This window comes from Drosophila mojavensis, unplaced genomic scaffold, assembly GCF_018153725.1.
Source record: "Drosophila mojavensis isolate 15081-1352.22 unplaced genomic scaffold, ASM1815372v1 contig_136, whole genome shotgun sequence".
Taxonomy (NCBI): Eukaryota; Metazoa; Arthropoda; class Insecta; order Diptera; family Drosophilidae; genus Drosophila; species Drosophila mojavensis.
The window spans coordinates 19577114-19600744 of record NW_025318667.1 but is presented as its reverse complement, the minus strand read 5'-3'; the positions used below and the strand labels follow the sequence as shown (position 1 = coordinate 19600744).

Genomic DNA, 23631 nt, shown 5'->3' with positions numbered 1-23631 from the left:
ATGCTGACCACTTCAGATTCTTCAAATGCAACAGAAATTTATGAGAAGTTCATCACAACTTTATTTTGTGCAAACAGGGTATTCCCTAGTCAGTCAACCACCGCTAGAATAGCTTTACCTGCTTTTGGTGCTTTGCCACTTTTATCTTTTTACTTTACTTTTATTTGTTTGATTATTTCCTACCTAAGGAATTTATATTAAGCTTTTACTCTTTGCTTTTAATTAGTTTTTTAATCATTTTCTCTGTCTTCTACATTTATTTAGCCATGTTTACATGGCTTTCATTCTTTAAATTGATACATATTATTTTTAATGTGGAACATCTTAGAATTAAGAAAAGGTTAATTATATTTAAAGTGCTATGGATTCATAGATAAGCTAAAAATAAATAAATAAATACATACATAAATAAATAAATTATAAAATAATAATTAAATAATTAATTAATAAATAATTTATATTTTGTATATATCATTTTTTTTTATTATTATTATTTTTTATTTATATAGTTATATATTTTTATATATTCATATATAAAGTAATTTCTACATATGAAATTTTTTTTTATTTATTTTTTATTTTTATAGTGTTGTTGTTAATTTAAATTCTGATTTTTATTACAGTTTTTAAACTGCAAATTGTATCAATCTTGTATATTTTATTTGTTCATAGTTCCAATAATAACTGTATTTGGGCTGTGAATTGGGGCATAGCTGTCCCGTTAGGCAAATAAAATACAACAAATTTGTATTGATTTAAGCTATATAACAATTTTTGTCCGACAACTTATTTGTTAAATGAATAAATAAATAAATATGATGAACTAAAAATTTGATGCATAATTGAGTTTGAACAACATGAAAATTGTGAATAAATTCTATTTTGTTGCAGCTCTTTGATGATGATGATTCAATATATTATAATACAATATATATGTGTATACTATATATTTATTATTATATTACTATTGCCTAAATGGCCAGCTCAATAAGTCATGTTTAGCTCAACTTCTAGCCAACTCATTGGGTAAACTTGAATGCATTCAGGCTGGAAACTTCCAAAACTCAGTCAGAGTTTCCATGAATTATGCAATCGGCTGCATAAATTCTTTGGGCAATGTAACTGTTTGGGGTCTGTGCAACGATTTGTATGCAGCTCGTGTCGAAATACAGTTGTAGAACTCTCTAGTGCTAACTGTAATATGTACTTAAGGCCAATGCGATTGCTATGCGAGGCATGTGCTCGATTCTCGCAGAGAGTTAAAGTCGGGCGAGCCACGCCCTGGGAATGGCTAATTGATAGATATTATGGCCAAGTTCTATGCATAAACTGAATTGTGAACAACAAAGGAATACCATTTGATATGTGTATGTATGTACATATGTGTATGTATGTATGTATGCATAATGCCATCTGTGATCTGTGGGCAGCCGGTCGATTAGGGCTCTGCCCTGCGGCTCATTGAAATGCGCGCGCATGCGGCGCGACTGAAACCGGCTGTTCGACTCTTTTGGCCGTCATCGTGGAACCAGTTGAAATGAAAGTGAATTGAGAATAAGTTAAGTCAAGCTCGCTCCCGCTGCTTGCGTCTCAGTCAACGCCGCAGATCGGTGATCGGTGATCGTTGATCGTTGATCGGTGATCGTTGATCGTCGCTCGGCAGCCCGTTGAACGAGGCTTGAACTTAGCTTGGCTTCTTGCAATTTCTTTGGCGCTGTCTGCGTTCAGTTGGCGGTTTGCATTTGCGCGTTGCGGACGTCTCTCTCCTTCGCTCTGCCTCTCTCTCTCTCGCGTTCTCTCTGTCAAGTGTCCGCTGTGTATATCGGTCTATTCGCTGCGAATGATGTTCAAGATGCTGCAGCACTGTCTGATCGCGGCGCTGCTGATCGCCGTTGGCGTTCATGGTAAGTAGGCTTCTCGTTGGCCCACAGAGCAACCAAAAACAAAAACAAAAAAAACACTACTGCAACAAATGTGACACGCAACATGCGACACAAGGCAACAAATACATTTCCGCATTCGTGTATTGCTATAAATGCTAATAGTTGTTTTCTCGCTCATTTTGTTGCTGTTGTTTTTTTTTTTTTTTTTTTTTTATTTTTTTTTTTTTTTTTTAATTTTTGTTACTGTGCATTGCAATGAAAAAGTGTTGACGTTGCCAATTGGAAGTGGTCTTGGTCTTCCTCTGTGCATGCGATCTTTCTGTGTGTGTGTGTGTGTGTGTGTGTCTCTGCCTTTGTCTTTGTCGTTGTCTTTGTCTTCCTGGCACCCGTCGTCGTACTCGTATTTCTTGTTTAATTTTGGCTCGACAGCGAATTAGGTAACATGGCTGGCATTTCATTGACTTTTGCTCTTATCATAAATGGGTTTTCCAACTGGTTTTTGGACTCTGTCACCCGAAAGGCCCGCAAGGTCAGCTGTCCTGGATGCCTGGGCTTCAGCTGCACAACGTAAGACAGAAAAGTATAAAAGAAATATATAAATATATATGTATGTGAATATATATATATACACATACATACATATATTGTATACAGCAATGTATATGTAACAGAAAAGAGTTAACAAAAACTGGAAATTTAGCCGGTTTCACTTTTCTTCACGTCTCTCTCTCTCTCTCTGTCTCTCTGTTGGTTCACTCTCACTCTCACTCTCTCGCTCGCTCCATCTCCATCTCTGTCTGGAGCGATGCTGTTGATGACGATCCTTACGTAATATGCGTGCTCCAACGCTGACCTCCAACTTGATTAGCGGCTGCTTTTGCTCACTCGCTTGACTTCAACTGGGTTTCCAGTTGGCTTAATTAACATTTCGCCAACGGCACACATTAACAGCATCGACTGCTGGCCCGCTCCCTGCAGTGGTATCTGTGTGTGTTTATGTGGATGAAACGGTGCTTATGAATATGCAAATAGTAGTAGACGCGTATATCTGCATTGGCTTTGAGCATTTTCATGGTCAACTTCAGCTGTTTTCCATATTTTTGCGCCGTCATCCAACAATATTCCCGTCAGCAGCTGCTGTTAAACTCTTCACTCGCCCATAGCCATAATTGCCTTTGGGCCACATGATGATGATGATGCTGATGCTGAGCGATGGATTAGCCATATCAGCTTTCTTCTATGCACACCTCGTCTACAACAAATTGAAAAATTTTCTTCTAGCGATTTCACTTTCGTGCGATTATGAGCGATAGCAAAACCCGTTCCACCAAACGGTATATTACATTAATTATGTACTTTTTTGAATGTAAATGGGCGCCATTACATCGAAATCCAAAGTCCGACAACAATCAGCAATCAGCAATCGGTAATCGGCAATCGACAATGGCTCCACAATGGGCCCAATGCATAACAGTTAAAGGCAGCAGCTACATTTATGCAACTGGCCCAGCGATTCGATTGTGACATTGATTTCATGTCATAGCATTGAATTTGCCGTCAATCGTAACCGAAGCGTCAGACTCCGCTCAGTCGACCGTTACACAATGAACTCGATAATCATGAACTCAAAAAAAAATTGTAATAAAAGAAATATTCAATCGAAATTCATTTCAACAACTTGAAGCAGATGCAAGCCAAAGAGTGAAGCCAAATGCTTCTAGCTTGAAAAAAGCATCAATGGAGTATTTGAAGAGTGAGCCGATTAACAGCTAAGCATATTTTGAATAGAAATACACCCATAGACCAAGGAACTAAGAGAGCCAAGAGCTAAAGGTGTGCGAACTTCTACAGATCCACAATCAAGTCGTAAATGGAAGTACTAATTGCTTTATTTAACATTGTCAGCTATATTTAAAACTCTTATATATATACTATATAGATATCAATGACTTGGATAGAATAGATAATATATCTATATATATATATATATATATTTACACATATCTTTCATAACTATAAATATGAAAGACGATATATGTACAAAATAGTTATGAAAGATATGTGTAAATATTTTTGTATAGATATGAAGGACCATATAAAGAGATATAGATCTGAATGACTTGAGTATATGTAGATTTATATCTTTATATCTATATATATTCAAGTATTTCATATCTATATATTGTATGCTTGACTTTGACATGGATATACATATATAGATAGATATGAAAGATTGAGATATACATACATATGTAGATATGTAGATATGCGAGACTTGCATATATGTATAAATAAATATTAAAGACGTGGATATGAAATCTATGATGTATAGATATGAAAGAGATGAATACATATAGATAAACAGATATGAAAGATGTGGATATGAAATCTATGATGTATAGATATGAAACTCATATATATATTTATAGATAAATAGATATGAAGAATTGGGTTATATGTAGATATATAGATATGAGAGGCTTGTATATACATAATACATATATGAATTCGAAAGACATGGACATAAAATATATTATACATATATAGATATGAAAGTCGTGGATATATGTATATAGATAAATATATATGATTGGGATATATGTAGATATATAGATATGAAAGACATGGTAATATACAGATGTAAAAGACTTCAACACATATACACATACATATACATAAATATCATATACACACCCCTCTCCCACAACCGCGCAGCAGGCAAGACTGAAAACAATATTCAATAAAATAAATTTTTTGTGCGCACATTAACAGCTTCGAGTATTAAAAAAAAGAAAAAAGCAGAAAAGAAGTCTGTGTTGCGAGTCTGATTGGTATGCAATATGCTAAGAGGCATGCCAAACGGCTAAGAGCGTTAATCCCATTAACTTATTTGCCGAAGCCAGCGGGCCGAATCTCTTTAATGAAGCTTTATGCTAAGAATAATGTTAGTATGTTAATAAGAAGCTGCGTGAACTTTTCACTAGTCTGTCAACTTGCTCACGCCCATTCTCACCCCCTCACTCACTCACTCACTCACTCTCTGACTCGCTCTTTCGCGTGTCCCACTTAATGCGTTAAAAAAAAAAAAAAATAAACATAATTTAAAAATACATTAAAACGAATTGCAAAGGCTGCGTCAACAAACAAGACAACCGAGATGAGCCGACAAACCGACTGTCAAACTGGCTGACAAACGGACGCACAGACGGACGGACGAACGGATGGATGGATGGGCGGACGGCTTGCGGCACATGAGCCATTTAAACGCAAATTTGTTGACAAAGGCAAGTGGCTTTGGCCATTACACACTGGAGCGCTGGCTGGCTTGGCTGGCGAGGAATCAAAGGACTGAGGTTTCAGCTCTCCAGTCTGGGCAACCAAATCGGAATTATTTACAATTTAAGTGTTGTAAATGCAACAGCAACAACAGCAACAACAACAACAACAACAACAGCCACTGCTACAACAGCAACAGCGAGGCAAAAGAAAAACGATGACAACAAAAAAAGACAATGCTGCAAAAAAGAAGTGGCAAAAACATTTAAGCAGCTTAACACACACAAACAGGCACACACACACACACACATACACACATGCGCGTGGTGAAAAATGAGGCGCAAAGCAGCCACAGAAATGCGTGAAAAATTACTTGAAAATGCCAACGGATAAAATGCAGAAAACGTTTTACCAAATACAAACAGTTGGCATGCCCCAGGCAAAAAGACAGTCCAAGACGCGCAGAGAAAGTGACGCAGAGAAAGGGCCCAAGCCGGGCGGCCATACAGCGAGAGAGCGAGCGAGAGCGAGGGGTATTAGTGTGTGTGTGTGCGGCTGTTGTGTGTGAGGACATAAACCATTTCTTTAAGTGAATTTATATATTAAAAAAAAAAAAAAAACAACAACATGTATATACATGTATACACATACATATACATATATGTGTAGGCAACTTATCGAACGCACCTCGCGCTCAGCTAATTGCGACTGCAACTGCGACTGCATTGCAATTTTCATTCATATTCATATATCAGTTGTGCAATTTATTGCCTTCTCGTCCGTTTCGGTATTCATTTCGTACACACACACACACACACACAGAAAGAGAGAGAGAGAGAGAGAGAGAGAGAGAGAGAGCGCAAGAGAGATGAACATATACTTAAAATGTTAAAATTTCAGTGATTGTAATTATTGTTTTTGTTTTTTATGCTTATTTACGTAAGTGAAACGAGTATATTGGTTTTTGTGCAATTGCCGTCCGTTCGTTCATTCGTCTGTCCGTGTGAATGCAACCCATTTCGTTTCTATTGCAGCTAGGGAAGGGACTTGATATTTGGAAGAGTTAGAAAGTCTCAAGGTTTTTCCGATGCGTCCACTAGGGGCGTGGCAAATGAAGGTTGAACCGCTAGGGGTTTAAAATGAGTCCAAAAAGTCATAGCGAATATATACGTCGATTTGGGGCGTGGCAAATCGATAGCGTTTGGGCTGTGAATAAGTATTCTACAGTCAGTAATGTCCGACTGCAAAGTCCTTATTTGTTTGCCTCCTTTTTGTGGCTTGCGATAAATAAAAAACAAAAGCGAGGCGAACAAAAATAAAATAAAACCAAACATTTGATACTCTTCACTTAGCTGGAATATGCTGAATACATTAACATATAGATCAAACTACAATACATATATATGTATATATATATATATTTAATTTATTTACTTTTATATAAAAAATATTTTTCAAAAATTAATTCAATATTTTTGAAAATACCATTTAATGAATTCAGCAAAATAACAGTGAAAATTGGCTAATTGTTTTTACGTTTTTCAACACCGTTTGCAGTTGTTGTTGTTGTTGTTGTTGCTGTTGCATTCGTTGTTGATGTTGTAGAAATTATTGAATGGCAACTTGAGGGCAAATTGAATTTCAATGCCCCACCGCCGCCCCGTCCCCCCCGTCCCACCCGTCCACTTCGTCCTGCAGCTGAGGTCTCGCCTCGGCTGGCTTTAAATTCCCGCAAAATGTTAAATAAATTATGTGCATCAGCGAAAAATCAACATCAACAGGCGCCGCACTATAACAACAACAATAAAAACAGAGCCCATGCCTATAAATATGTATGTGTATATATTTGTTTGCATTTACATATACATACATACATTTACAGTGTTTATGCAAGCACAGATGTGTGCGTATGTATGTTCATACGTTAAAGTGGAATACCATTATCGAGGCGTGCATCAAATAAAGTTTGCCCACATTTCAATTGTTCGTCAGGTTTTTGGCGATTTTGTGGCCAGCTATTTAAATTAATGAAAGAATATATATTGATATGTATGTATATGTATATTATAAATATAATATATATGTAATTAGTACCAACCGAGCCCAGCTCCCTCAGTTCAGTTCTATATAAACTACTTTATAGTATAGTATAGTTCAAGAGATATTTGAATTCAATTTTTATTTTCAATTTTTATAATAAACGTTAAGCCATAACCCTTATTTTTAATTTTTATTATAAAATTAATTTTTATTATAATTTTTATTATAAAATTGAAAATAAGAGTTATGACTTGATTTTTATATAAAAATTGATCTGTGATAATTATTTTTGATTTTTATCATATAAATTATTTATGATAATAAAAAATAATTTCTTTTAAATTACTCAAAACATAATTCTTATTTTTTTTTTTTAATTTTTTGCTATACAAGTTATAATTGTTACGGTCCCTGATTTATAACACGTCTATTTCTCATCGGGCTTCAGCGCCCCGAACTATCCAAAGCAGAGTTAACGTTCTCAAAATATGTATATAAAAGGGAAATATTTATAGGGAGATTCTATTTTCATCAAATTATCTGCCCGGCTAGCATGCCTTTCCTCCCTTACAGGGTATTTGCCAGCCGACTAATGCGCGTGCACTCAGCTCGTATTTTTCTTTATAATTCGCCTCAACTAACAAGTAGAAGGCAGCGCGGGGTCGGCGATCCTTTGGACGCTTCTGGTGCGGGCTTATTTTTAATTATTATTTTTCGCATTGGCAATTTCTTAATTAAAGGTAAAAAGAGTCCGGCGTAATTGGCCTTATGCCTTTTTTAATAAATTTACAATAATTTCCGTGCTGTTGTCGTCAGCGGGCAAGCAACCTCTGCCGCATGCTGCATGGCCAATGAACACGGCCAGTGACAGGGGCAAAGCTTGGGGCGATAGAAGATAACAAAGAGCTCGCAATGAAAGAAAAATAAAGAGTATCTTTTGGTTGTGCAAGCTCTGTCCCGATCAACAAATATGCATCTTTATATTATATAATTTCAAAGTCATAAAACCAAAAATTCCATTTCTTATCTTCCACTTTGTCTCATGTTTCTTTGTATTTTGTATTATGCAATCGTCTTGAGCTCCTTTGCCGGCGGCAACAGCGACGCCCATGAGCTGGTTAATAAATATTAATTAGCTATCATAATTATATGGAAATGTGTTTCGTTCTTCTGGTCAGGTGTTTATGCTCTGTTCACAAAGCGAACATTGAGTATATTCATGAAGTTTCCGCTTGCTGAAACAATGAACACAAACGATCGAAATGAAGATCTTCAACAGTTTTAAGCTCATGTTCATGTGACCTTCCAGAGTAGTCAGCTACACTGAAGATATTTTTGATTAAACCTATTGAAATTGTAGGAAATGTGTGTAGCAGGCATAAGGATGCATGGCATATCCCATAAAGCACCACAAGCAGAGCTATGTTTGTCTGTCTATATGTCCGTCCTTCCGAATGGACACCAAGATCTCGTAATCCACAAAAACTAGAGTCTTGAAATTTTACATAAATATCCGTCTAAACCAAACACAATAAGAGTTTATTTTCTTTATCCGATAACTCATTTCATTTACTTGTTTTCGATAATATTCGATTATTTGTCTTCGCTTTTTAAGCCAATTTGAATACTCTTTAAGCTAGAGATTTCAGACTTGCTGTATAGATCTATGTAATGCACACAAAGATGTTTGTCACGCCTTCCCCTGCGCCCGCCCTACGCCCAAAATTCCCAACTGTGTTTATGTGTGGGATATGCGTGCATGTGTTTTGTATTTTCTATGTATGCATATAGGAGGGCTATTCCTTATGGGAATATCCGGATTCGGTGAATTTCCTAGAGCATTCTTGATAGTTTCGTTTGCCAAATTGTTTTATAATATTTTAGATTTCTTTGCGTTTCTTTATTTCTGACTTTTTTCTCTCGCACTCGCAATTGTGAAGCATTTAACACACATATATACATACATATTGCATATATTTGTGTTTTATTTACGTAAATAATATATTCAGTGTTTCAATTTATTTATTTTGTATGCCTTTTATGTTTTGTTTGTGCTTATAACGAAATTCATACAAAATCAATAACGAATGCATTCGAATGGGCGCTGGAGCGCGAGGCCGTTGCTGCGGCTGTAGCATTTGGCTGCATGCAAATAAACAAAAAACAAGTAAGAAGGGTCTAGTCGAGACTGCTCGACAAGTAGATACCCTGAACCCTCCAAGCTGATACTCTACTCATTCTGCACTTCTTTTATGCACACATGCATACACTCGCGCGTATAATTACGCGCTCTGCTGACTGCGCTTGGGCTGCGCTGCAGTGTGGGCAATATTATGAATAGTTTCTTTTGTTGATGGACTACCTCTATGAAACTTTCAGAGCGTGGTCATATGATTAGAGTGTGTGTACGTTTTCAGTCTCTAGTACCTGAAATGCGTTTTTTACAAATTGGGGAGAAGGGGCGTGGTATCAAAAATCTGTAACTTACAAAATCTTCGTACTGATCAACTGCATATACGTGGTAAATCTGACGTTTCTAGGTCTAAAAGTGTTCAAATTAGGCTGAAAAAACAAAATACATTTTTCGATAATTCTCGATCAAAAAGTAAACGAGTTATCGAAAAAATATGATGCACTTGTACTGCCTATGGTATATACGAGTATGCATGCCAAATTTCAGCTCTCTAGCTCTTATAACTTCTGAGATTGACGCAATCATACGGACGGACGGACAGACGGACAGGGCTATATCGATTAAGCTCGTCGTGCTGATCAAGAATATATATACTTTATGGGGTCCGCGATGATTCCTTCTGCCCGTGACATACTTTTCACAAAACCATTATACCCTGATTTCCCATTTTCAATGGGTTCAGGGTATTAAAAAATATATCAAGAATCAATAGCAGCAGCAGCAACAAATTTTGTATGCCTGGCAAACAAAGAAATAAAATATATGCGAAATGAATTCATAATCGAAGCCAGCGTGAAGCGGCTAAGGATATGCAGGTTACTGCAGTTCACGGCAGGACGGCTCTGCACGGCAGGACTCCCATACCCTATGCCGGCGCATTTCACATACACTGCTCGCTCATTAGCGCATCAAAGGAGCCTAATTTATAATTTACACAAAGGGCTAGCACACACACACGCACACAGAGCAAGAGAGAGAGGAAGAGTGAGAGAGCGGGAGCGGGAGCGGCTGGGCACGCTAATCGCTAATCGCTCATCGAGCCACAATCTTTGCATACTTGTAGGCGCAGCGGCTCTGGGATTATGCACGTCAATTGCATAAATCGAGCGGTGCGGCGCGGCGCTTGGCTAACAAATAATTGGCCATTGCCAGGGCAGCCGTTTGCCATTAATCGAATATCACGCTCGCCGGACAATGCATTTGCAACAAAAGCCATAATGCTGCTAATTATAATTATAATCGGGCGCACCCGGCGTATACGCAACAAAGCTCAAAAATATCGCGCGCATTTAATTAGTATAAGTCCTAAATAGATGGGCTTTATTAATAATCGCCGAGACAGGATGATGATGCACACACACACACGCACATACACACTCTCTCTCTCTCTCTCTTTTGTTGTTGTTGTTGTTGTTACTATTTAGGCACATTGCATTAATCTAATGCTGTTAGCAAATTTATTTTCATTACATGCAGCACTCCACGATTCCACGCCCCCTCTTTTTGTGAGTGGGGCATGTTGGGGTTAGGCTGCGGCTGTTGTTTAATTCCATGCAGTTTAAGTTAATCAAATGAATGCCGCCATTTAATTATAATTTATGTATCGCATATTTATTTATTTAAAACGCTTTTTGCCATTGTTGCAATTCTTTTTATGCTATTATTTAAATAGCTTCCACTCCCTCTACTTTTCGCGCTTCCTCTTTGTGTCTCTTTTGCGGTTTTGATTACTGTTTTTTTATTTTTTATTTATTATTATTATTATTATTATTTTTGTTTTTTCGTAAAATGTCAAAACGTCAAACGGCTTTTGAAGCATTGATTCCGATTTTCGCATGCAAAAAAGTATTGAAAATAATTGCCAAACAAACAAAAAGTTGGCAAACCAAACACAATAACGACAACAACAACAACAAAAACAACTCACATAATTATACAATAAACGATTATCATTTATTGTTGTTCCATTCGGACTGTTTGCTGTTTCCATTCACGTTAGCATTTGACAATTAATAGGGCCTCATTTAAATGCAGCTCTAGCTCTTTAACTGCGCTAAGGCCATTGAGCCAATTAGCCAGCTGGAATATGCGAGAGAAGAGCAATCTGGACTGAACCGAACTGGTTCATTTGAGCATATTATATGAGGTATACCTATACAGCCCTATATCTTCTGACAGAGACGGGCATTATACGCCGTACAGGCTCCAGGCTTCCATTTGAGAGATATGATTTTCAAAAAATGATGTTAACAAATCTATTTGAACCAAATAAATTATTATTATCGTCAGCATACAAAAAAAAAAAATATATATATATATATATATATATATATTTTTTATTTTCATTATTATTATTATTATTATTTTTTTTTTTTTTTTTTTTTCATTAAGAAAAAAAAACTTGGGTTCGTCAAATATGAACAGCTCTGTATAAAAGAATCCGACTATAGCGACGCTCAAGGTATACCCGGAGGAAGCTATAACCATATACAGTAGAATCCGGCTATAAGGACTCCGCTTATAGCGTCCGTACGGTTATTGCGACGAAAATTCTGGAGCCCAGACACACTTATATGAGCAAACTAACACGGTTACAGCGTCTTCCGGTTATAACGGCGGTCCCGGCGGTTTAAGAGACCAGAATTTCCATCGCAATAACCGTACGGACGCTATGAGCAGAGTCGTCATAGCCGGATTCTATTCTATATATATGTATATGTGTATACATGTAATTCCTGCCTATATTGCGGTCAACAAAGCAAATCTTTAAGTAATATTTAAATTAAAATAACAAAGCAACCAGAAAAATCCTTTATTTATTTTCTTTTTATTTTTATTTTTATTTTTATTTATATTTATTTATTTATTTATTTATTTATTTTTTTTTTTTTTGCATTACCCAATTAATTTACCAATAAGTTTATATTAAAATAATCGGCAAGGCAAGCAAATGCAACCACAGACAGCTTTAGCTAAGATGTTGTCACATTTTAAGCAATTATTTCAATCAATGTATTTTAATCGATTTTATTTTCTTCATTGTGGGATTATTCAGCAAACTTAACTTTGTATTAAGCCCAATCAAATGCAATTTGAAGTATTTATCTAAGCTGTAATCTGTTAAGCAACTGAGGCTTTCGATTGAAAAAGTTGGAAAATTGTTTAAGCCGAAGTTCGCTGTGATTGTTGAGTCTGTTGATAACAAAGAGTTTACTTAATTGCAGCTCAAAACAAGGACAAGGAGGAGTTCCAGTGCCCCTCGCACATCGCCAATGGAAATTATGCGGATCCGGTGACCTGCCGTCGTTTCTACCAGGTAAACTAGGCTGAGTTTAGCCAAATCTCGCCAGATTCCAGATCTTAAACTTGACTCGTTTCATTGCATGGCAGTGCGTCGATGGCTTTCCCTACTTGAATCGCTGCCCCTCGGGCCTCTACTTTGACGATCTGCAAAAGTTCTGCACATTTAAGGACGAGGCCAAGTGCGGCCCGCTGCCCACAAGTAAGTGATGAAGCTATATTCAAGCTGGCCCAGACTCCGATTAACAAAGGACAGATGACAGACTGAGAGAGAGAGAGAGAGAGAGAGAGAGGGAGCTAGATAGAGAGAGAGGCAGATGGATAGACAGTTTCAGTGTCGAATGTTTGGCAGTCCTCATGCTGTCTACAAATGGCCAGGGGAATGTTTTTAGCTAAGGAAACAATTGAAAGTGCGCCGTAAATCAGGCGAGCCAGAAAGTTGTAAGTGCACTCAGTGCAGCATATGCGTGTGCCAGACAGAGATGGCAGCAGAGGGAGACCGAGTGTGTGTCAGTGTGTGTGTGTGTGTGTGTGCAGGTTTTGTGGCAAATGCCAAGCGGTTTGTTAAACGATTTGAAGTTTGCAAAACCAAAGTTGTTAACTTAAATAAAAGCCGAACTTCGACTCACAGGCCCAGACACAAAGCACTCGGAGCCCAAAAACGAGAGAGAATGAAAAAAATGACATGGCTAAAACTGCAGCAGCAGCAGCAGCAGCAGCAAATTTATTAGAAGCTCAAAATAGAATTGGGCATTCTATTAGGAATACCAAGGAAAAGCAGCAGCAGCAGCAGCAGCAGCAGCCGCATGTGAAGCCATTTGGGATAAGCTACTGAATGTGACAGGCTTACCAAAGAGCGAGAGGGAGATAGAGTGAGTGAGCCAGAGAGAGAGAGAGAGAGGGAGTATGGAATGCAAGGCATTCGAGCAGCGGATGTGTTGTGCATTAGGAAACAATTTTGTGTAAATGTCGCATAATTCATTTATGGCCCAATGGCAGAAAATGAAACATTTACCAAAAGATCGCAGACTCGATGACAATGCATGCGATGGCCGACAAAGGTGAACGCTGCCATCTTGGCCAAACAGATAGACAGACAGACAGAGAGAGAGAGAGAGAGAGAGAGAGGGAGAGAGGCAGACAGACAGACAGACAGACAAAGAGTCTGGCTCACAGTTCGTTCGCATGATAAATGCCAAGTGCCTGGCCTGCTGCACCCAAGCATCGAGGGCGCTTCAAAAGGAGCACAAACGCGACCGTTTAAGAATAACCAACTGCCACAGCAGATGTGTGTGTGTGTGTGTGTGTGTGTGCGAGACAGAAGAGCTTACAGCACAGATTTAGCCAACAGTCATATATATATATATACGTATATGATATATATAATCATGTGTGTGCGTGAGCTGGGCGACCTAACCTACAGGCGAAAGACAATGCATGTGCTTTACGACAAACACTGCAAGAAAAACACTGTAAGACCATGCCCGACTAGGAGACACCCCACAATCCAATCAAATTATTCTACTTTTATGCACACACAAATACAAAATAAACATTCTCTGTATTCATTATACGTAAGTGCAGTAAAATTATTGAATTTGATCGATAAGACAAAAGAAAGCTGAGCTAACGAAAATTAAATTATTAGTATTACGCTATACAGAAGGATCTATTTAAAATTTGAAGTTTCTTACATTTGTTACTTGTGATATTGCTGTATTCTTATAAAAGGGGGGCGGGACCTCCGGGCAGACAAACAGGCATGGCCATATAGACTTAGCTTATCGAGCCTATCAGGAATACATATACTCTATGAGGTCTCCTGAGCCTGAAACCATTATACCCTGATTTGCCAATGTATAGCCTCTATGTAGTACACTAGAAAAACAATTCATAATAAAAGAATTCAATGCAAATCAGTTCAAATATACAATGGAAACAATATATGTCTTATAAATATATATATTTTCAAAATGTTATAAATTATACCAGCATCAATATACGAGCAGTTTACATTTTTCAATTAGTACATCAAAAAGAGATAAGTTTCAAATTTGGTCAAAAGTAGTGAATAATACACTGTCTCTCTCTCTCTCTCTTTCTCTCTCACACACGCACACACACTCGCACACACTGACTCTCTGTCCCTCTCTCTGTCTATTTCGCTGTCTATTTCGCTCTACCTCACGCGCACACACACACAGTGACATATCGCTCAAATGCAAGCACGCACTTTTGCACTAGTCAGCAACGCCGGTGCTGCTGCTGCTGCTGCTGCCGCTGTTGACGTTGACTTCGCCGTCGTCGCAGTTAGCCATCGTTGTCGGAAGGAAACCGCTTGGAAGAAAGCTACGACAGCTAAAGCATTTGGGATTTGCGTAATACCAACTGGAATGTTGTCTCATATAAATAGCTCTTTGCTCTGACTGTGACGGCGACAGCGAGTGTGTGTGTGTGTGTGTATATGTTGGAGTAGAAAAGTAATAACATAAATGACACACACACACACACGCACACACACACGCACACACACACGCACGCATGGAGTTAGCTCTCGGCCTTAGCCTCCTCCTCTCCGCCCTCCCTGAAAGCCGCAATGCTTAAGCCAAAGTCTAGCAAGGCACGAGGAAAAATATTGCAGCAGAGATTAGGTCAAAGCTCTGTGCGCTTTTTGCTGACGCCAGACACACGCACACCGTGCGACTATCCGAAAGAGAGAGACAGAGAGAGAGAGAGAGAGAGAGAGAGAGAGAGTGAGAGTGACTGAGTGAGTGAGTGAGTGAGCGAGCGTGGCATATATGTACTAATATAACGTTTGTAAACTATAATATATGATTACTCGCTATGCCTCCTTCATCTTCTTCTGCTGCATCGTCTACTTTTTCATCAATTTTAGTATTTGGCTGGAACGATTGTTGGCCCAGTTCGTTAGTCGTTTACGCTGCAGTTAATTGGTGAATAGACCCAATGGAAGAGATAATGCATGACAGCTAGCTGAAGAGAGGCAGAGAGTGAGACGGAGAGATGTAGAAAGATAGAGAGAGAGGCAAAGAGAAGCAGGTAGAAGCAGAGAGAGAGCGAGATAGAGAATTAGACAGCAAAAGAGAGAGAGATAGTGAGATCAAGAGAGAGAAAAAGAGAGAGTGAAAGACACAGTCAGGGATAGAGACAAAGACAGATACAGTTACAAAGGAAGACAAAGAAAGTGTGATAGTGAGGGAGAGTGACATAGTGAGAGAAAGACAAAAATAGACAGACAGAGAGAAAGAGAGAGAGAGCGAGAGGGATAGAAAGAGAGAAAGAGAGAGAGAAAGAGAAAGAGAGAAAGAGAGAGAGAGAAAGAGACAGAGACACAGAGATTGTGAGAGAGATACATAAGTTAACTTTCCTTGAGCTTAATGAAAGACTTTGAGGAATAATATTTTGGACTTCTTGAGCCACATTCTTCTTTTGGCTCACATATCAAAAGTTGCCACATATGCAAACCGTTACGGAAGTAACTCAATTAATGATGTAGCCATTGCGCTCTTTGAAGTCTTTCTTGTACTGCCAGCAGTAATCTCTTGGCTCAAATAGCTAGTAGAATTCCTAGAATTCTCCATTTGATTCCATTCATTCAAAGATCATTGTGTAACCTGTTTCCAATTATGGCGTAAATGGCGTGCGACTCTTTCAAGCCAAGCTCATGGCAGATCTGACTGATTGTCTCTAATCGTCTAGCACTTTAATTTGCAAACCAGCTGCCAGCTACGTAAGCCAACCCGGGGATTATGAGCTCTAAACTAAGCAGCAGCAGCAGCAGCAAAAACCTAAAGCGCTCAACCCAGCGCACCGCAGCCCCTGGCCGCACGCTTCAGTCTCTGGTCTCCAGTTTTCCCTACTCTGCATACTCCCCGGCTCCTCTGCTCTGTTTGCTCACCGCCCTCCCGCCACGCCCTTGTCAAAAGTCTCAGCTGACGAATTGCTTACGACGCATTGCAAGACCCAAAATGAATTTGAAATTGTGACAGCAAATGTCCCAAATAAATAAGCAAAAAGTGGCTGCTTTTCATTACACAGACACACACACAGAGACATGTGTGTGTGTGTGTGTGTGTGCATAGCTAGAGCTTGGCTAGAGCTCAGGCAGCGTAGAACGTGTGCAATACAATGTGCATATAAATGCGATTTCCATTTTCATTCCATTTTATTTGGATTTGATACACTGTTTTGTTATTGCCCAGACACAAATTAAAATATCTAAGCCACTTTTCGGGGGCTCAAATTCAATAAAATTTGCTTACCAAATTCCATTTGGGCCAAGCAGCTGCCAGCCGTGGCCGTGGCACTGGCACTGGCCAAAAGGAGTATTTGACTAGAGCTGACTCGTTGACTGTCTCTCTGGCCGCCATCAGCTTGGCCCAAACGATTGACAGAGCGCGTTCAAGCAACTGACGGGAAAAAAACACACACGCACATATATATACTATATATATATACATATATATATTATATATATATATATATATATACATTTATTTATTCGCTATAGTGTTGTGTGCAGAAAACTCACACGAGCTGGTAAAATTCGAAGCAATTTTGCACTGAATAGTTTTCAATTTCATAATTCAGTGAGCACGCTCAATGACAGCATTTCAATATTGCTTACACAACAGCAACGACAACAACAACAACAACAGCAGTAGCAGCAGCAGTAGCAGCAGCAGTAGCAGCAGTAGCAACAAAGACAGCCAAGCAGCTACACAAATATGCCCCAAACTGTACCGCATTACGTATACGCAACGTCTGCGCCCAGCCCAGCCCAATTCAGCTCAGCTCAGCTTTGCTTTGCCTCTGTCGCAGCCAGTGCAAAATGCATAAGACAAAGTTACTAAAAGTGTTTATTACATTTTATTGAATAACTGTGTCCAAGGCACACACACACACAAACACACACATGCTCGAATGCGCAAATTTGGCAAATAACTTTTTTGAAATAATAAAATTGTATGCATTTATTTGTTGGGAGCGGTGTTGGACAGCAGACGCTCGGCGCATATGTGAATCTCTACAACTGCATCTGTGCGTGTGTCTGTGTCTGTACTTGTGTGAATTTATGTTGATTGCACAGTATGGAATTGAGTGCCCACACCCTAAGCAATTCCCGCTTGCCCCACTGTGCCGTCCGGGCCAATTAATTGCCAAGCATTTCATTTGGCATTGCTGTTATTTATGATGTGACCGCAAAATGCATATTTTCCAGCATTGATAGCATTGATAGCATCGCTGCTGCATTTATATTAGTTTCCCATACACTTGTCGCCTGCTCGACTGTGGGCGTGGCACCAGCTGCACACCAAAGCCAAAATGGCATACTTCAAGGCGCCGACGGAAACGGATTCGCCTTAAGCGTGTCTCTAGCTGCATGCGTATGTGTGAATTAAACTTTAATATATGCAGCTCATGTCACACACACACACACACACACACACACACATGCACAGACATCAATATTCAGGCCTCAATTTAAACTCATTCATATTTATGGCATATGACAGTATTACAGTGTTTATTATTTTCTGACTATTAACATTGATGCTGTTTGCTTTGCACTAGTTGCAATCGCTTGCAGTTGTTATTGTTATTGTTGTTTTTGCATTCATTTGCTGTTATCCCATGCTGCAGATAAGCCAACCAAAATAAAAATAAAAATAGAAAGAAAATAGCAATACCAAATCAGAGTCAAATCAAAAACATGAGCTGCAGCTCGTTGGTCAATTGCTACGATTGGATAGTCAGCATTTGGCATGCCCTTTATGCGGGGCATTGCGGCTGTGCCATGAAACGTGTGACACAGTGGAGAGACTCTACAGATCCAGTATATATACATGCATATACATACATATGTCTTTATTTACTCACCTTCAATTCAATATTCTGTTCTATGGCAATTTCCATCATTTCTCTGCGTTTACTGATAATAATGATAACGACCCATCTCGCTCTCACTCAGCAGCACTCGGCTTTACATTCGGCAGCAGCTATCTGTATCTCTCTCACTCTCTTACACAGAGTGATGCTTAGACGGACGCTCACTCTCACTCGAATAACATTTTTACAACAGCTCAACACATGCTCCCAGCCTCACACTAATACTACTGCAACAGTCGACGACAATTAACATAACATTGAACAGAGTCTGGAAACTTAACAGAACTCTTTATTTTATTTTACATTATCTCTGCAATATGAGGAAATTTTATATTCTCTGCATCGTCAGCGAACCAAATAAATTCAAAATTCTTGATGCTCTACAATAACATTGAATCAGTTATATATAATAAATGATAATAGCTAAGACGTATATAGTGAACCATTAATTCGAATCCCAGACACATAGCTGCAACAATTTAACACAATAAAAATATAATATAGTATATGCATTTGTGGTCATAAAAATTGTGTGACTGAGCCATAAAGATTGCAGAACAAATTTAGCAAATATTAACGTATATTATTAAAAATTTAGCTGTTGATATTGAATTTAATTAGCAGCTAAAAAAATGACAATAAAAATTAATCTTAATATTCGTTTCAAATTAATTTCAAAATGCTGCGTTTATCAGTTAAGATTTTTATGGCTAATAATATGCAGCTGCTCTACTTGCTCTATATATATACGTATATACATATAGGTATATTAATATCCACTAATTAAGTCACACATTTACTTTAGGCTCAGTCAAAAATTTATGGCATATAGCATAATACGAATTACCATATATGAATATAAATAATATATAAAATAATATATACTTATTAACAGTCTAATCCCTATAGCTGTACTCAGTCTAAGCTAATGTCACTCACTTTCCAGTAGGGTATCTATTCGTCGGTTAGCCGGAACAGATTTTCCATCCATTCATTTTATTTGATTTCCTTTTTATCAGCTCTAGAACGAACTGTGATGCAGCCAGTGATTATATTGTTGTCAGCTTAAGAGTGGGCGTGGACGTGGACATGGGTGTGGGCGTGGCACAGCGCAGTCAACTATTGTAATTAAATCGAATTGTTTGTTACTCGAGTTTCGCTTAGTAAGTGAAGCTTGAATACTTAACGAATACGAATACGAATACGAATATTCACAGTGTTTGTGCTGAATGTAAATTGGCTGATATGCACATAGAGAGAGAGAGAGAGAGTGGGAGAGAGATAGGGGGAGTGAGTGTGAGAGTGAGAGTGAGAGGGCAGTCGATTCGTTAGGGTTGGGGCTGCTTGTGCGAAAATTCGTCAAATTGCTGAAAGTGGAAAAAGTTTTTGACATCATTAGTTTGTTTTGCATTTGGCATTGCGAAACGGCATTAGTCCACTTTAAATTGATTGATGATGTTGTCAATGGACCCAATGTACCCAGCCACCCCTACCTAACTCCCCCCCTTCCCGTCTGGCTAGCAAACTTGATGAACGCAACGTAAATGGCAAACGATGCCTCAAGCCATGGCTAGAGCCACAGCTAAGGCAGCTGGCAAATCCAAAGTTCTGGCCAAGAGACAATAAATAATTATTTTTAATTTAGCCAAATTTATGATGCACACAATTGATGCAGAGTCCATAGCACTGGCATATCGATTGCCCAGAGCTACGACTAGATGTGACATTCGATCCTCAAGGAGGAGCAGCTCTCGCTTTGCCTCTGCCGGCAAGAGCTGGCCCAGGGGCGTGGCAGCGCTGGCAGCCCAGTGCATGACTAATGCTGGCTTTACCTGTTGGCTTCGTGCCTGGCTTTGTTTTATAAACACATCTGCATGGGCTGCCTTTTGTTTTGTGGACTTTAAGCGAATTTGTTTACTCGATCACAATACAATAACAGCAACAACAACAACAACTGCAGCAGCAGCAAAGAGAAAAAGAAATGCCAATTGAATTCTATTGAGTTCTAGCCAAACACACACACATACACACACACAACCACAAAGCTGTCACGCCCAACTCCCACATATGCAAATAACTGTGCCAAAAGCTGGCTCTAACGCTTTTCCTCCATCTCCATTTCTATTTTTTTGTACTTCGGTTGGCAGCTGGCTGTGTTTGGGGCTGGCCAGGATTTAACCTTTGGCTATTTGTAGTGCCGGCTCGCTCGCACTCGCCCACCAGGCCGCACCCCTTTGCGCTGGTTGTTAACTTTCTTTTAACTTGTTTCTTGCACATTTCGTACGTTGTTTGGCATGTTGCTGCTGCTGCTGCTGCTGCTGCTGCTGCTGCTGCTGCTGCTGCCTTATTGATATTTGTATTGCATTGTGTTATTTTGTTGACTTTTAACTTTCGACATGCTGCTCTGGGTGATTGTCTTGCCAGGTGGGGCCTGGGCGTGGTCCATCGATTGTCAGCTGTGCAATTGTGTTCGCCTAACCAAATCGACTTTAAATAATTTCCGAAGTAATTTGCGCAACAGGCCTACAGCTCGCCATCTCACTCTTACACTCTACTCTCTCTCTCTCTCTCTCTCTCTATCTATTACGGGCTCGTTTTTGTAATCAGTTTCGATTTCTTGCTCTCATTGCAGCCCCAGCGCCGGCAACGGATGCGCCCGCAGACACCGCCCAGCGTTGCGACACCGAGGCCTGCCAGCTGCCCTACTGCTTCTGCTCGAAGGACGGCACCCAGATACCCGGCAACCTGGAGGCCGAAAAGGTACGTCCATTGAAGGTTATTGGACAGCACTTAGCTCGGCCTGCCGTAATATACATACATATTGCTACACACACACACACATATATATATATATATATAAATACATATATATATATTACATACATTGTTGTTGCTTTCTTTCTGTTTTGTTACCCTTAAGTGTTAATTTGCAAGGTGATAAATTTCAAGTGCATTGACAGCTTTTATTTTTACGGCACAGAGCAGCACAGCACACGGACGGCAGGTGTTAGTGGTAGTGATGGTGGTAGTAGTGTGTGTGTGTGTGTGTGTGTGTGTGTGGACTTGTATCTGTATGCTGTTAAGTTTGGCTTCGGCTTGGCCATAAATCTGTGTATTTGCATTCGGCTGCCTGTTATCGCTGCTTTGCATAAGGAAATTGTTCTGCTGTCTTTGCCATTTGTTGCTGTTGCTATTGTTGTCCCATTCGTTGCTCATTGTTGTCACAGTCTCGCACTCTTCCCCCCCCCCCCCCTTCTCTCCTTCTCTCTATGCCCGTTTGCTGCTGTTCCTCTTGATTCGAATATCCTGTTTAATAACTTCGGTTTGTTTATTTGCCCAAGAGTTATGTGCTTTACGTTTGCAAGCATACAAATAAAAAAATACATGAAAATAAAATTAAAAAACAAAAACAAATAAAAAAACGACCCAACAAACCAAACAGCTCATAAAACTACATGAAAATTAAAGTTTTTCTGTTGCACTGTGCGACCAGCAGGACAACAGGGCGTATGCGTTATGTGTACATAAATCGCTTAATATGCGCGGCGATAGACTGAGGGAATTTAAATCGAATAGAGCGCTGCAGTCGAGACTGCTCGACTAAGGGATACCCAGCGAGAAGCTGATCTATCAATCTATCATAATCACACACACACACACATGTACTGAGCTCTGGGTACTTAGTTGTTGATTGAATCTTTTCCTAGATCCACTTACTCAATCAAGTCCTCCGATTCTACAATCCTTTAGCATTGAGATAGGCATTTCTTAAGCGCACTTTGGGAATACATATACTTGCTGTCACGCCCACTTCTGTCTATTGCGCACACATACACGCAACCAATATACCTCACACTCCACGGCTCCAAAGGGCACAGATCCATATAAGTAGATTGTTCATTTTTAAAGATAGCTTCAGTAGCTCCAATCACTCGCTGTCATCATGAATGGAAATGCAGCGCTGGCGCTTGTCTGTATACATTTCCCTAATGGTAACTAAATAAACTGATTGATACGAGCCTAAATAAAAGGAATCTTGTGTGCATAAATCAACGATTAATAGCGAGACAAACAGCGAGCGATACAATCAAAGTTTATTTGATTACCAAATGGATAGCATGGTAACTTGAGATGGTATTCATGCTATACATATGATTATGTAATGTTTATATATACATAAATGTATATACATAGATCATTTCGCTTAAACAATAGATTTGCCCATATTTTAATACAACAATTTGATTGCATTGCGCGCTATTTAAAGTCGATTTGGCGTATGCATAATCAGTTTTAGACAACATGAATAAAAATATAAAGTCAACTCCTTTGTATGACTGTGTGTGTGTGTTTGATTTAGTGCTCCCATGCTGTGAGTGCGTGTGTGCGTGTGGGCTACCAATTGACAGACAGTTTGAAGTGCACATTAGTTGTGGTTTTGCCATACACGATAAAAGCAATGCCAGAAAACAACAAAGCCACGCACATAAATATGTTCATTTACAAAAACGGAGCATATAAACAAATACTCTATAGTCTAGCTAGCTTATAGAAGAAGCCATTAAAATTAGTATATAAAATATAAAATACAAAATACAAAATATAAAATATAAAATATAAAATATAAAATATAAAATATAAAATATAAAATATAAAATATAAAATATAAAATATAAAATATAAAATATAGAATATATAAAATATAAAATATAAAATATAAAATATAAAATATAAAATATAAAATATAAAATATAAAATATAAAATATAAAATATAAAATATAAAATATAAAATATAAATATAAATATAAAATATAAAATATAAAATATAAAATATAAATATATATGAATTATAACCAAGGCCATGCCACGCTCAGATTTCCTAACTTGCTCGTCCGTTGCCAACGGCTTGATAAAGGCTCTGCTGTCTGACTTTGGGCTTAGAGTAGCATAAGTCAAATACTAGCTGAGAGCAGCGGAAGTTTATGTGGCGACAGCAATGCCAGCGCTGGCAGCGACGTCGACGCAGA

General features: G+C 38.7%; 1 protein-coding gene across 1 annotated transcript in view; it reads left to right on the top strand.

The window, feature by feature from the left end:
- The first annotated feature begins 1716 nt into the window (after nucleotides 1-1716).
- LOC6584280 (chitin deacetylase 1) overlaps nucleotides 1717-23631 on the top strand; it is a 54081-nt gene continuing 32166 nt past the window's right edge. Inside the window, exons 1-4 of the mRNA XM_002009900.4 lie at nucleotides 1717-1904; nucleotides 12618-12709; nucleotides 12784-12895; nucleotides 21236-21363. Of these exons, the coding sequence (XP_002009936.2) occupies nucleotides 1841-1904; nucleotides 12618-12709; nucleotides 12784-12895; nucleotides 21236-21363 (396 nt within the window). The 5' untranslated portion in view covers nucleotides 1717-1840. The remainder of the gene's footprint in view (nucleotides 1905-12617; nucleotides 12710-12783; nucleotides 12896-21235; nucleotides 21364-23631) is intronic.